Below are 13,597 nucleotides of genomic sequence, written 5' to 3' on the forward strand. Positions count from 1 at the left end.
TGGTAGCGCCTCCAGCCTCTGGACACTACGCTGACAGACACAGCAAACCTTCTTGCCACAGCTCGCATTGATGTGCCGTCCTGGATGAGCTGCACTACCTGAGCCACTTGTGTGGGTTGTAGAGTCCGTCTCCTGCTACCACGAGTGTGAAAGACCACCAACATTCAAAAGTGACCAAAACATCAGCCAGAAAACAGAAAGGTACTGAGAAGTGGTCTGTGGTCCCCACCTGCAGAACCACTGCTTTATTGAGTGTGTCTTACTAATTGCCAATAATTTCCACCTGTTGTCTTTTCCATCTGCACAACAGCTGTGAAATTGATTGTCAATCAGTGTTGCTTCCTAAGTGGACAGTTTGATTTCACAGAAGTTTGGTTTACTTGGAGTTATATTGTGTTGTTTAAGTGTTCCCTTCAAGTGTTCCGCTGATGCTCACCTGTTGGCTGTTCCTCCAGTTCGACTACAAGGGTTCGGTGAACGAGCCTTCAGCGTTGTTGGCCCAAAGTTATGGAACTCGCTCCCCATTTCCCTGCGTTCCTGCACTTCACTCAAGACTTTTAAATCTGAACTGAAAACACACCTGTTTTGGACTGCTTTTAATAACTCTTAATTGTTTTATATTATTTTCTGCTTTATCTGACCTTTTTTCCCATTTTATCTGTACAGTGTCCTTGGGTGTTTGAAAGGCGCTTTAAATAAAAATTATTATTTTTTTGAGCAGTGTATGTATAGATACAGAACTCACTGAGCAATACAGAATACAGTGTTTTTATAACATCCATTTTTTAACCAGACATGTTGGTGTTTTTCTACATCTTTGCCTAAGAAAATCTCAGGCCAAATTACCCAGTTTTTGAGTCAACTTGAGGTGGCCTGAGAATTTTGAATTTCAGTTGAGCTCATCTGTCAATCTCTATTATCTTCCAAGGAGATGTCACCACACACTGGAAAAATGTTTTTGACCACTGCTACTCACCACAGTCTCCCAGCGTGTATATTCATATTGAACACATTATCAAATTGCTAAACAATGCATGTGGCTATATGAAGGTTTCTCTAGACCATTTAATTGGTCTAGGTCTCACTATCCTCTCCACACTGGAGGAACATCAGCACAAAGAGAAAGAAAATAAAGGGGTGATTATAATGGAAGCACAGGTATAACTTTCAATTTACATAAAGATAATAAACACTTTTTAGCTTTTTTTAGTTTGACATCTGCATTGTAGAAAATACAACCCACTAGAGACTTCTTATTGTGGGATTCCAGCTTGTTGGCCTCAGCCTTCTTGATCTCCAACTTCTTTGTCTCCGATGCCTAAATGAGGCTATACTGGCTTCTGACAGATGCAAACTGCCAATATCCCAGTTGGATGGTTCTGACTCTGCAAAGCTGAATCGGCTCTGTGGAATGCTGTGCGTTGACTCTCTTGAGCCACTTGTTAAGTTAGAAATTACTCCAGAGTCTGAGTCAATTGTGAGAGGAGCAACTGGGGCTTTACCTGCCTTCAGTGTCTCAGCCTTTTCTGAGAAGATCTTAAACCATTTTGGGGTGAAGTGGCAGAAAATGACTCCATAGTTGGAGACCATAGTGCCAGAGATCTGGACGATGGGGCGTGACTCATATTGAGTGATAAAGATTGGAATAAAGCAAAGCCAGGCAAACAGATGGATGAGCATGCTGAAGACTATAGGATCAGTCTCGTCATCTCTCCCCTTGAAGGCCAATCCAAAACACACCACAGCTAGTAAAGCAATGTAGACATGCATCGCACCAAAGCCATACATAGAGCCCTGAGTGCACAGACGGTTCAGGGTAAGTAACTGAGTTTTTGATTGTTTCTCCTCAACATCAACAGGATCAAATACCATCCAGAAGATGCAGATGAGAGCTTGACTTGCAGTGAGGATTCCTATGATGACAAAGGGCTTATCAAACTTTCTTAGTTGGCGCTGCTTTGCAGGATTAGAGGACATTAACTCTAAGAATATGTGAAGGGCCTTAACCAGAATGCAGGACACACAGAGAGTGAACCCAAGACCATACATGGTCTGTTGTGCTCTGCAAAGATGGATGTTTGGACTGCCTAAGAAAAGTATTACACCTCCAAAACTCACCATCAGGCCAAATTTCATCAGACATGAAATGACTAAGATGCCCTTTATGATGGGTTTTTCTCTGTGTAGGATGTAAAAGATGAATGAGAACACCAGCAGTAGAGCACCTATTACTGTTCCAATCATCACTACAATGGAATAAGCTGCAGACCACTCCAAAAACCAGATACTCCATTTCTGACATTCCCTCGACCCTGGAAGAGACCAAGAGCCTTCTGGACATTTTTCACAGGCAAGTTGATCTGGAGAGAAAGGAAGACAGAAAAAACATGCAGACAAGTGAGGAATGAAATCACGTTGAAACAAAACAAAGAAAAATGTTTTGTTTCATGTAACTACCCAATTTATATTTTTATCATTTTGGAGTAAAAAGCACAGTTTACAAATAAAGCTGCAGAAAAGTTCTTGGCAGTGATGACATGGAACAGGGGTGTTCATTCCTTGTCCTGAGGGGCTGCAGTCCAGCAGAGTTTGGTGCTTTGTTTAAACACATCCACGAAACCTGACAATTAACAGGTGAGTTGACCCAGATGTGTTTGAGAAGGTAAAGCTCAAAACTATGCTGGAGCCCTCCAGGACCAGGAGAAAAGATTCCTGCCAACCACTTTTGGCTTCCCAAAGAAAACATTAATGGATAAGATGTGCGAGGGTCAACAACCTGTTAAAATGTAATGGTCACCCACATGGTGCAAAGACTTGATATCAATTAAAAGGTTTGCTAGAACATTTTCATTATTTGGGGGTTCTTTAAGCTGTAAAAAGCTCTAAAAGAATTTCTACAGTAACGTCCATTTTTGTGTCCCTAGCATTTACAGATATATTACACTTGAAAAACATGTTAGGGTTACAACTTATTTGTATTTTAGAATAAAAATAAGTTATTTTAAAATAAGTAGAAGGCAAAAGTCCCAGGAGGGGTTTAAATGCACACTTTGTAATTGGAGACAAGTTTACTGAATATGTTCAAGACACCATTTTTGGATATCCGAAGGGAAACTCATGTAATTCCCAGTTTGATGTGTCGGGCGATTGCTCTGTGAATGTAAATGCCACTATAGCCACTCCTAGTGCCAAGTTGTCTGCATTAAAGGAAAGTTTACATAGAAAACAGTTTACATAGAAAACATTGGACACTATTTTGAAATGGTTAGTCATCTCAACCCTCATTTTCTACTGAGCAAACAAGTGATTATCGAACACAGCAGGCCAATATGCATTTACTACACTCATTGGGACACATTGCCAGGTTTTGTGAGGCACATGGAGCTGGAGGGGGAAGGGTTTCTTCTAGCCACTTCCAAACTAAGGTTGGAGGACCAAATCAGGGTATGCCACAAGGAAACTGATGCCCTCTAGTGTTCAGAGCCAGGCACTGAGGGTGGCAGTATTGGCTGAGTAGTGCTGAGAATAATGTGGGCATGTACCATAACAAACCCTAGGCCTTTTAGCAGTTAGACGACAACTAGTGGTCAGTCATAGGTTGCAGAATGGACCTTCAAAATGACTGTTGATGAGGGCTGTCAAAAGAAGATTTCTGCCTGATTGATCTTCTGAGTTACAGAACTTACAAATTACTCATTTACCTCAACAGATTAACATGAGCACACATTTTCACATCAACTTGTACATGCATCACCCAGTTGAGAAGAGGAAGATATGCAATATACCAGCTTTCCTTTCACAGACTCTGCACTGATATCATTGCCAGAATCCCCCAATGTGAAGTCAGCTCCCAGTAATGGAGCCAAGCGCAGTTGAAAAAACACTACCTTACCTCTAGAGCAGGCATGCCAACTGAGGACCTTCCAGGCCAAATTCCTGCACAGGTTAGCCTTTACCCTCCTCTAAGACTCTGAATTCAATTCTTGAGAGCCTTGCTAATTAGCTGATGAGCTAAATCAGCTGTGTTTAATGAGGTTGCCTGCAGTGTTTTGGCCCATCAGGACCTAGAGCTTGACACATATGAGAGAATGACTTTACAAATCTTCATATTTTACATGCTCACCCCACTCATCAGAGTAGTATCCTTCACTGCAGTTAGTGCAGTTATAGCAACAGGAGATATAGTTTATGTTCTTTTCCGTGCCAGGCGGACATGGCGTTGAACACTTGGATAAGGGTACCTAGATATAAAAAGAGCATTTTCTTTAGTTGAAACATTCAAGAAGATCTACAGTTATGCTGTTTACATTTAATAGTACTGAGGTACTAAAGATTAAAAAAAATAATTCAAGTAATTCTGTGTGTTTTGTGCAGTTTCATGTTCTGGGCACACTTGAACAGAGTTTTTATTGTATCTCACCGTAGTGTTGGTCCATGGAATTTTGTACTTATAGATCTCAACATCCCCAGTCTTTATGAGGTATTTTCCCACCACCTCAGATATTCTTTCATCACCATTCTTTTTCCACATCATGATATCATAGCCATCGTCAAAATCGCCATTTTCATTGAATTTGTATGTCTGATTGTCCAAAGTGAAGTTCACCTTACGAAGAATGTGCAAAAGCTGTATAAACAAAGAATTATGGAACCACGGAACTGATCATTAATATATAACATCTAATACGCTATATGGCAAAAAATATGTGGACACCTGACCATCACACCTATTTGAGCTTCTTGAACATCCCATTCCAAAACCATGGGCAGTAATGTGGCATTGACTCCCTTTACAGCTGTAACAACCTTCACTCTTCAATATTTTGGAGTGTGTCTGTGGAAATGTGTGCCCATTCAGCCAAACGAGCAGTTGTGGGGTCAAGAACTGAGGCGTGGCTCACAATCGACATTCCAAATCAGCCCCGGACCATTACTCCTCCTCCACCAAACTGTACTGTAGGCAGTACACTTTCTAGTAGGTTGCATTCTTCTGGCATCTGCCAAACCCAGATTAAACTACCAGGTAGATAATAAGCTAGTCAGAGTCAGTGAAGCATAAAAAAGAAGACGTTTCTGGTGCTCCAGTTTCTAGTGAGTCCGTTGGCCTCATACTTTAAATCACTCCAACCGACACTTGCCATTATGTGTTTTAGCACTCTGTGACCACTGTGTGAATTTACTCTGTTGCCTGCTTTCTACCTTATGGCTGAGCTTTTGTTGCTCCTAGAAACTTACATTTCACAATAAAAGCACTTTCAGTTGTCCAGGGCAGATCTAGCGGGAGAGACATTTCACAAACTGACTTTTGGGATAGGTGGCATTCTATGATGGTGCCATGTTTAAAGTCACTGAGCACATCAATATGACCCTTTCTACTGCCAGTGCTTGTCTATTGAATTCACATGGCAATGTGCTTAATTTTGTCCACAGAAATGGTTCGCAGAACATGTGACTCAAACACCTGAATTCAATAATTAGGAGAGGTGTCCATGTACTTTTCACCATATAATGTATAATCAGGAGAACAGCTACTTCTAAAAGACACATACTATGTACATTAAATGCAGAATGTTTGTGTTTGTAGGATTAAAGTATATCTGTAAACATACAGCAATGAACAAGTAGTAAGACTTTTTAAAAAGTTTTATAACATACATTTTACCTCATATGGCATGAAGTTGGTATCTCCAGAGCAGGCAGTGTCATTACACTGAAGAAGTTTCTTCATGGCATGAGCTACAGCGTACACGGCTACTCTCTGACTGTAGGCCTCCGTCACGTCCACAGCTTCGAGCAGGTAGTCATCGTTTGCCTCCTGGGGGTCTGTCACATTGCAGGCCAAAGGGGACGTGTGCTGTGATTGCTGACTGCAGTTAAACCTCATTTGTTTGTACTCCATGATGAGGTCATTTCTTGCCCCTGGACGTGGCCTCAGATTCTGGAGGTAGTCTTCAAAACCTGGGATCTTCCCTGTGATGAAGGTAGTGCCAATAATGTCTCCCACCTTGTTTATGCCCTTCATCTTCATTAAGAAGCGAGACATTGACCAGGGAATGCTGGTGATCCAGGTGCGAGAAGTATTTGTTTTAATCATCTCTTCAAACAGCATCTCTACGTGGTGTATTCTTAGGAAGAGCACCACAACTCTGCCAGTTGCGTTTCGGATAATATCAGCCACCTCCTTGATGTGCTGTTTCACATTATTGTAGTTTGGTATCACTTCATGGAACTCAGTGCATATCCTCTCTTTCTCTGCATGTGGCACAAACTGCTCATAGATATCTTTACCATAATCATCATCCAGGCTTACAACCCCAATCCAGTCCCAGTTAAAGTGCCTTATGAGCTTTGCGAGCGCCTGCGCCTGGTATTTACTACTTGGAATGACACGAAAGAAGGATGTGTAGCGTAACTTGTTGCTAAGGGTTGCTGCAGAAGATGTGCAAGCCACCTGTAATGAAAAAATGTAAATGTTTGAATACAATTAAAATAACAGTAAACTGAAATGTAATTCACTAGATTTTGTATCATTGTTAGCAAGATTTATTGTGAATTTTCTCACAAGTTGGCTTGTAGAAACTGCAAATAAAGCTAATCTATTCAGGGAACAGAGCTTTTCTAATGCAATAGAACACAATACAACCAGCAAGTTAAAGGAAATGCCTGAGTTATGGTTGTAAAGCACTACATTATTTCAGAAATTATTAGTCATTATTTGCAAGCATGTACAACCCCATTTTCAAAAAAGTTGGGACTGCTGTGCAAAATGTAAATGAAAACAAAATGCAATGATGTAAAATAATTTAAACCCTATATTTCATTGAAATGTTGAAACTGAAAAATTGAATTAGGGAAGCAGATCAAACGATGGACTGTCTTCAAAAGAACATATAACGATGACAAGCCAGCTTTTTCTATCGAAGACAAAGTCTTTTTAAGACTTATGGATAAGGAGGTCTACCATGACGATTCAAACAGCTGAGTGCCCCCTCTTCCTTTCAAAAGTCCCAGATTGCCCCTTCCTAACAATAGAGAACAAGCTTTAACTCTCCTCTCTAAGGCGCACCCTGGAAAGAAAGCCTGAGCCTGCCCCTCCGCTCTCCTGAGTGTCCTAATCCATTTCAGGAAGGAACATGTGGCAGTGACATCAGACGCAGAACAGATATTTCATTGTTTCATCGTACAAGAAGACCATCGGGATTATTTGCGCTTCTGCTTTTGTGATAATGACCCCAACAAAGACATTATGGAATTTAGGATGAAAATCCACGTATTTGGAAAAAGCCCTTCAGCAGCAGTGGCGATCTACAGCCTGCGAAGAGCTGTAGGCGAACAGCAGCATGGGCCTGACACCGGACAGTTCATGGAGGGCCAGTTCTATGTGGATGGTGGACTCCTTTCTCTGCAAACAGAGAAACTAACCCTAACCCTAACAGTGGCGCCAAGTTCAGAGTTTAGCAGACCAGTTTTCCAACTGCTGGAAATGAGAGTATCTACATACTTTGTAAGTTTGTCATAAGTGGCTGGAGTCACTGGCAAACATTCAAGTAGGTGACCTTGTGCTGTTGAAAGCCAGACAATAAGAAATGACTGGCCAATGGCATTAGTCACCAAAGTCTTCCCAAGTTGATGATGGAAAGGTTCGAAAGGCTGAACTTAAGGTACCCAAAAAGGGGACATGCAGGAAGTTCATAAGATGTACCTTTATCTGAGGTCATCCTGCTAATGACAAAGGAAGACTGAACATTATTCTCGATAGAGTTATATGTGGCATCTTCACAGCTGCCAGGCGGAGAGTGTTCTGGCCGTATTTCATGTTAAATAGCACCCTCTGCTGAGGACTTTTCGTTTGGTAGCCTTTGTCTTCCCCCTGCTAAGATAAGATTAGAAAGTGATACTTTTTTGATCCCACAACTGGGGAAATTCCACCTCCACATTTAACCCATCCATGAAGTGAAACACCACATACACACTAGTGAACGAACACACACACACACACACACACACACACACACACACACTCACTAGGGGGCAGTGAGCACACTTGCCCGGAGTGGTGGGCAGCCCTATCCACAGTGCCTGGGGAGCAGTTGGGGGTTAGGTGTCTTGCTCAAGGACACCTCAGTCATGGACTGTCAGCCTGGGGATCGAACCGACAACCTTCCAGTCACAGGACCAGCTCCCTAACCTCCAGCCCACGACCGCCCCAAGGGCTAGGGCAAATAGCTCGGTCTGATTCTCAAGTTGTGTAGCAATCCTTTTTGTTCACCCTGTCGAAAGCATCATCTGTAAATGTTTCAGACATTATATAGACACTTTAGTGGCAGTTTAATACTTTATAACTATGTGACATTTATGTTCGCTTTAGCTTTCTTCTCATTCATGTTGAAAAGTGCTATGTAGCCTCGTTCCTATGTCATCCTGTTATTATCTTAGCTTCTAATCGTTGTTGCTATATGTATTACACCATGAGAGCTTAAAGTAATTTATACTCAAGATTTGAAGGTTATATCCCGACTCCCATGCATTCGTTTGAATGGAGTTTGGCTTGCTGTTAAATTGTGTACTTATATACACGCAAGGAGAACGGTATAGGGAGGGTTCACTACTCTGTGAAACTGCACAGGCACATAGTGCATCAATTCAAGAATAACGTTATTCCTCGTAAAACAGCAAAGAACTTGGGGATTTTATCATCTATGGTACATAATAGCATTAAGAGATTCTGGAAAAAAGTATGCAAGGGACAATACTGAAACCCAGTATTGGCAAGCCTGGATCTTTGGGCTGTGATGTGGCACTAAAACAGACATGATTTTGCAGTGGAAATCGCTACATGGGCTGTCTGTGATCACAGTTCATCATTGCAAGTGGAAAAGTGTTCTGTGGTCAGATGGATGATGGTGGTTGGATAGTGTAGTGGTTAACACCTCTGCCTTCTACACTGTAGACTGGGGTTCAATCCTCCACCTGGGTCAGCACCCTACACTATACCAATAAGAGTCCTTGGGCAAGACTCCTAACACCGCCTTCGCCTACTTGTGTAAAAATGATCAAATTGTAAGTCGCTCTGGATAAGAGCGTCAGCCAAATGCCATACATGGATGAACAATTACAATTCTTTTTGGGAATCATGGACACTGCATCCTCCAGGCAAAAGACAGCTCAGACTTGTTACCAGCATACAGTTCAAAAGCCAGCATCTGTGACAGTATAGGGGTTCATTACTGCATGTGGCATGGATGACTGACACTTCTGTGAAGGTACCATTAATATTGAATGACATATACATGTTTTGGCAAAATATGGTACCGTTCAGACGACGTCTTTTGCAGGAAAGGCCTTGATTGCAAGACAATGAAAAACCACATTCTGCACATGTTACAACAGCATGGCTCTACAGTAAAAAAGTCAGTGGGGGGGGGGGGTGTCAAAGTGTTTCTGGCTGTCAGTTTGGCAGTGAACCTCCAACAGCTGAGAATATTCATTGTTGGTACCAACAGTTCCAAGAAAAAAGGTCACCAGCGTCACCAGGTCTCATGCCCTGTGACTTTTTTTTTTGGGATTACGTTAAACAGAATCCTTATGTGCCACCAATCCCAGCAACACTGGATAATGTCTGAAAACGCATTGAAAGAGCCGTGAGTACAGTGACACCCAACATGCTCAATCAAGTATGGGATGAATTTGATTATGTTAATGTTGTCCGAACAGCTAGAGGAGGTCATATTGAGCACTTGTAAAATTACATAATAAACTTTATGCCCACTTAAACCATTCACACCTTATGTAAAGCATTGTTTTGTAATCATTTACAAGTGAAATAAATCAGTTTGAAATTGGATGAATCATTTTGAATTACCTGAGGAATCTTGTGCAGACTGAGCAGCCTGGCAACAGGAATAGACGTTTCAGAATATCTTTCCCCCAAAAATGTCTTCACAGTTGGACAGAAGTTTGAGTAGTCAGAGAGGACTGTAAGTGACCCATTAATAGAAAGCATTTGTTCCACACACTGTATAGCTTTGGTTGCATGTCCACATGGATCACACATCAGATATCCAAGCTGAAGCCCAGGAAGAAATCCAGAGTCATTGATCATTTCGATTGTGTGAATTGAAGCTAAAAATTGAACAAATGTTACTAAATCAAAGCTGGAAGGAGAGAAAAAGAACACTAATTACAATGAGAGTGTGGTTTTAACACATAGAGGTAATCATGTGAGGATATTGTTTTTAAAGCAACTTGATACAAACAAGGAGACTCCCTAATACTCACTTTATACAGGCAGACGTATCTGGAAGGATCCAAGGCTGAAGATCTTTTATGTCAGTGTGAACTGAGCTCAGAATCCCAATGATAATGTCTCCAGGAGCATATGCTCCACATATGGACTCGCCATCACTGCCGTTAACCCAGAACCCCAACATTACAGCCATCCCCAGCACAGAAAGACATGAAGCAGACCTCATATTGAGAACTCACTGTCTGACACTGGAGTGAAGGAATGGAAATTTGTCATGAAGCACAATTCAATATTACACAAGGGCGTTCTGGAAGAATGAAAGCATAACATGTGGGAGATTAGAACAGGAGAAACTGGTCTCAATATGCCTGTGTAACAGCGGGGAGCGAGGAGGCGGACGCATATGCTGAGATAAGTTACTTTTATTGAGGGCAAATCGAGGGTCGTGGTCATGACAGTCCAGGTTCATATAACCGATCGATAGGCAGACATGATGGAAATACACTCACGAAAACACAAACCAAAACACTTCCAACAGGACATACAAACAATTCAAACAATCAGTACATCTAACATCAAACAACGACCAGCGAAAACAAAGGGCAAACACAGGGCTTAAACCCGACACCGGGAAGACGGGGGACAGGTGAAAACAATCAGGGCAGAGTCACAAAACAAGGGGCATGACTAGGGATACCAAAACAAAGAAGCATGTGGATTATCAAAAGGTAAACAAAAAAGCTCATGGGGGAGTGGGAGGAGCCAAGCATGATAGGTTAGCCTGTGATAGGTTGTGGTAGGTATGGTAGGCCTCTGATTGAGACTGAATGAGAAGGGTTCATAGGCTTTACACGGCATCCAAATATCCTGGCAAGTGAAATTGTTTTATCCATCCATCCATCCATCCATTTTCTAAGCCGCTTCTCCGTCAGGGTCACGGGGGGATGCTGGAGCCTATCCCAGCATTCTTCGGGCGTAAGGCAGGATGCACCCTGGACAGGTTGCCAGTCCATCGCAGGAAATTGTTTTATATTTAATCAAAATGGAATAGTTCTTAATTTGAGATCTGTAAAAGAGATCAATCAATACTTTATTACAGCTACTTATTTTAAATAGTTTTATCTGTGATTTTTCTTTTGCCAGGCACATAAGAAGAAATCTGTAAACATTTATCATTTTTTTTTACTCTGTTTTTTTTAGCTGCAGAAAATCAGTTAACATAATTTTTGTAGTTGCAATTCTTTAAATCCGCACAGGTTACTTCTAAAAGAAAACACGAAAACGAGAACTTGCTGACCACACACTAGGTCAGCAGTGTGTGCCTGTAACTCTGCCTTTGAACAAAGTGAAAGTGAAAAAACAAAGGCTAAGTGTAAATACAGTAAATACAGGTGAGAGACTTGATCTGTCTCACCTTCGGTTAAGCTGTTTGCCTCATTTTGTTCAAGTCTGAAATTAGTTTATTAGATTTTATCAAGAGGAGCAAAAAATGTTTTTATTCATTTTTAAAAATCAATTATTAAAAAAGTTAAAATCAGCCAGGTCATCAAATGCATGAGAACAAATTAAATTAATTTCTTAACCAAAGACTGAAAGAAAGCCAGGAACTGAAAACAGACACAAATACAGATTCATTTATTTCATTTAACCCTTACTTTTTTCAAGTCCCTTACAATCTTATTTTTTTGGGGAGATCAGATACAAATTCAGTTTCCTGACCAAAGCTAAGGCTTGCATTTAGTATTTCTCTAAATGACACTGGCATTCGTTTGGCCTTGGCAGATTAGCATACAAGCCCCTGGTTAGAATTCATAGGAAGCATACTTCCAGCGCATGTCACTTAAAATATTCGGCACAAATCTGTTCAGAATGTCACATGTTAGTTACTAAGGTTCAGTTTGCTTATCTTATAGTAATTTAGGCAGTACTTTCTGTTTGTCTCAAGTTAATAATACTTGAGCTTGCCATGAGTTTGTCAAGTAAGCATGTTAAATTAGATTTTCAATCTATTGAATATGATTAGGGCGGCACGGTGGTGTGGTGGGTAGCGCTGTCGCCTCAGAGCAAGGAGGGCCTGGGTCCGATTCCCCGGCCGGGCGACCAGGGTCCTCTCTGTGTGGAGTTTGCATGTTCTCCCCGTGTCTGTGTGGGTTTCCTCCCACAGTCCAAAGACATGCAGTCAGGCCAATTGGACGTGCTAAATTGCCCCTGGGTGTGAGTGATTCTCTGTCTGTCTGCCCTGCGATGGACTGGTGACCTGTCCAGGGTGTATCCTGCCTTCCGCCTGAAGACTGCTGGGATAGGCTCCAGCACCCCCCACGACCCTGACGGAGAAGCAGCTTAGAAATAGGATGGATGGATAAATATGATTAGGTATGTCCATGTTAGACTATCTGACCACCACACCATCTCGAAGATTTTGAAGTAAGTCTTCCCAGAAAACGTAGGTTACCTACTATTCATGGCCGCTCCAACAGGGGAGTTCTCACCTCCACCATGTCTCCAGCTCTGAAGGCCCTCTTCTTGTTGTTGAGGAGAGCTTTAATATCCTTTGTTACCCACGGATTGTTGTTTGTGTAACATTTAACAGTCCTGGTTGGGACAGTGGAGTCCACACAGAAGTTAATGTAGTCCGTGATACACTCTGTGAGCCCATCGATGTCCTCTCTGTGTGGCTCACAGAGTGCAGACCAATCAGTAGCCTCAAAGCAATCCTGCAGTGCCTCGTAAATCTCCTCAGACCATCTACTCACTGTCCGTGTGGTCACAGGCTGACTCTTCACCAGGGGCACATAACAGGGACTGAGGTTCACCAAGTTGGGTTTGACCTACCCAGAGGGGGGAGGGGGGAGCAGTGGTATGCGTCCTTGACATTAGCATACAGCAGGTCCAGTGTTTTTTCCTCTCTGGTGGGACAGTCCACATACTGCATGAAGTTTGGTGGTGTTTTGGCCATAGTGACATGGTTAAAGTCATCTGATATGGCAATAAAAGCACTCAGGTGTTGAGTTTGGAGACAAAAAACAAAAACAGTTGGGCAACTTATATACGTAATATATGCAATGTGACTAACCATCACTCTCCTACCTCTGAAGAATTTGTCTCGTAATTAAAAATTGTTTGATTTTATTTTATAAAGATATCACACATATATAGTACAATAACATGAAACACCATGCACATTCATATTCACACATCCCTGCATCCCTGTCCCAAAACACTGGATCAAATTAAACAAACAGACAAACAAAAAAACCCACATAGAAACAACATATAGCCAATAATACATTAATACAAATTAATAACACTGAAAGCACAAGGTTTGACTGCTGTATCAGGGAGACAGTGACT

General features: G+C 41.7%; 1 protein-coding gene across 1 annotated transcript; it reads right to left on the reverse strand.

Annotated features, from left to right (window-relative positions):
- Positions 1-752: 752 nt before the first annotated feature.
- On the reverse strand, positions 753-10,472 carry LOC108412359 (G-protein coupled receptor family C group 6 member A-like). Its single transcript, XM_037538200.1, has 6 exons — positions 10,279-10,472; positions 9,863-10,154; positions 5,663-6,451; positions 4,421-4,627; positions 4,124-4,241; positions 753-2,360 (listed from the first exon to the last, which is right to left on the reverse strand). Exons 1-6 carry the CDS (start codon positions 10,470-10,472, stop codon positions 1,243-1,245), a joined length of 2,718 nt encoding a protein of 905 aa, XP_037394097.1. The 3' UTR covers positions 753-1,242.
- Positions 10,473-13,597: the final 3,125 nt, after the last annotated feature.

The sequence above is a fragment of the Pygocentrus nattereri genome, chromosome 4, assembly GCF_015220715.1.
Source record: "Pygocentrus nattereri isolate fPygNat1 chromosome 4, fPygNat1.pri, whole genome shotgun sequence".
NCBI lineage: Eukaryota > Metazoa > Chordata > Actinopteri > Characiformes > Serrasalmidae > Pygocentrus > Pygocentrus nattereri.

Coding starts and splice junctions, on each gene's coding strand:
- LOC108412359 (XM_037538200.1), bottom strand. CDS start 10,472: ATGAGGTCTGCTTCATGTCTTTCTGTGCTGGGGATGGCTGTAATGTTG. Junction 4,628..5,662: donor CCAACTTCATGCCATATGAG/GTAAAATGTATG, acceptor TTGTTTATACAG/CTTTTGCACATTCTTCGTAA. Junction 4,242..4,420: donor TTCCATGGACCAACACTACG/GTGAGATACAAT, acceptor TTTTATATCTAG/GTACCCTTATCCAAGTGTTC.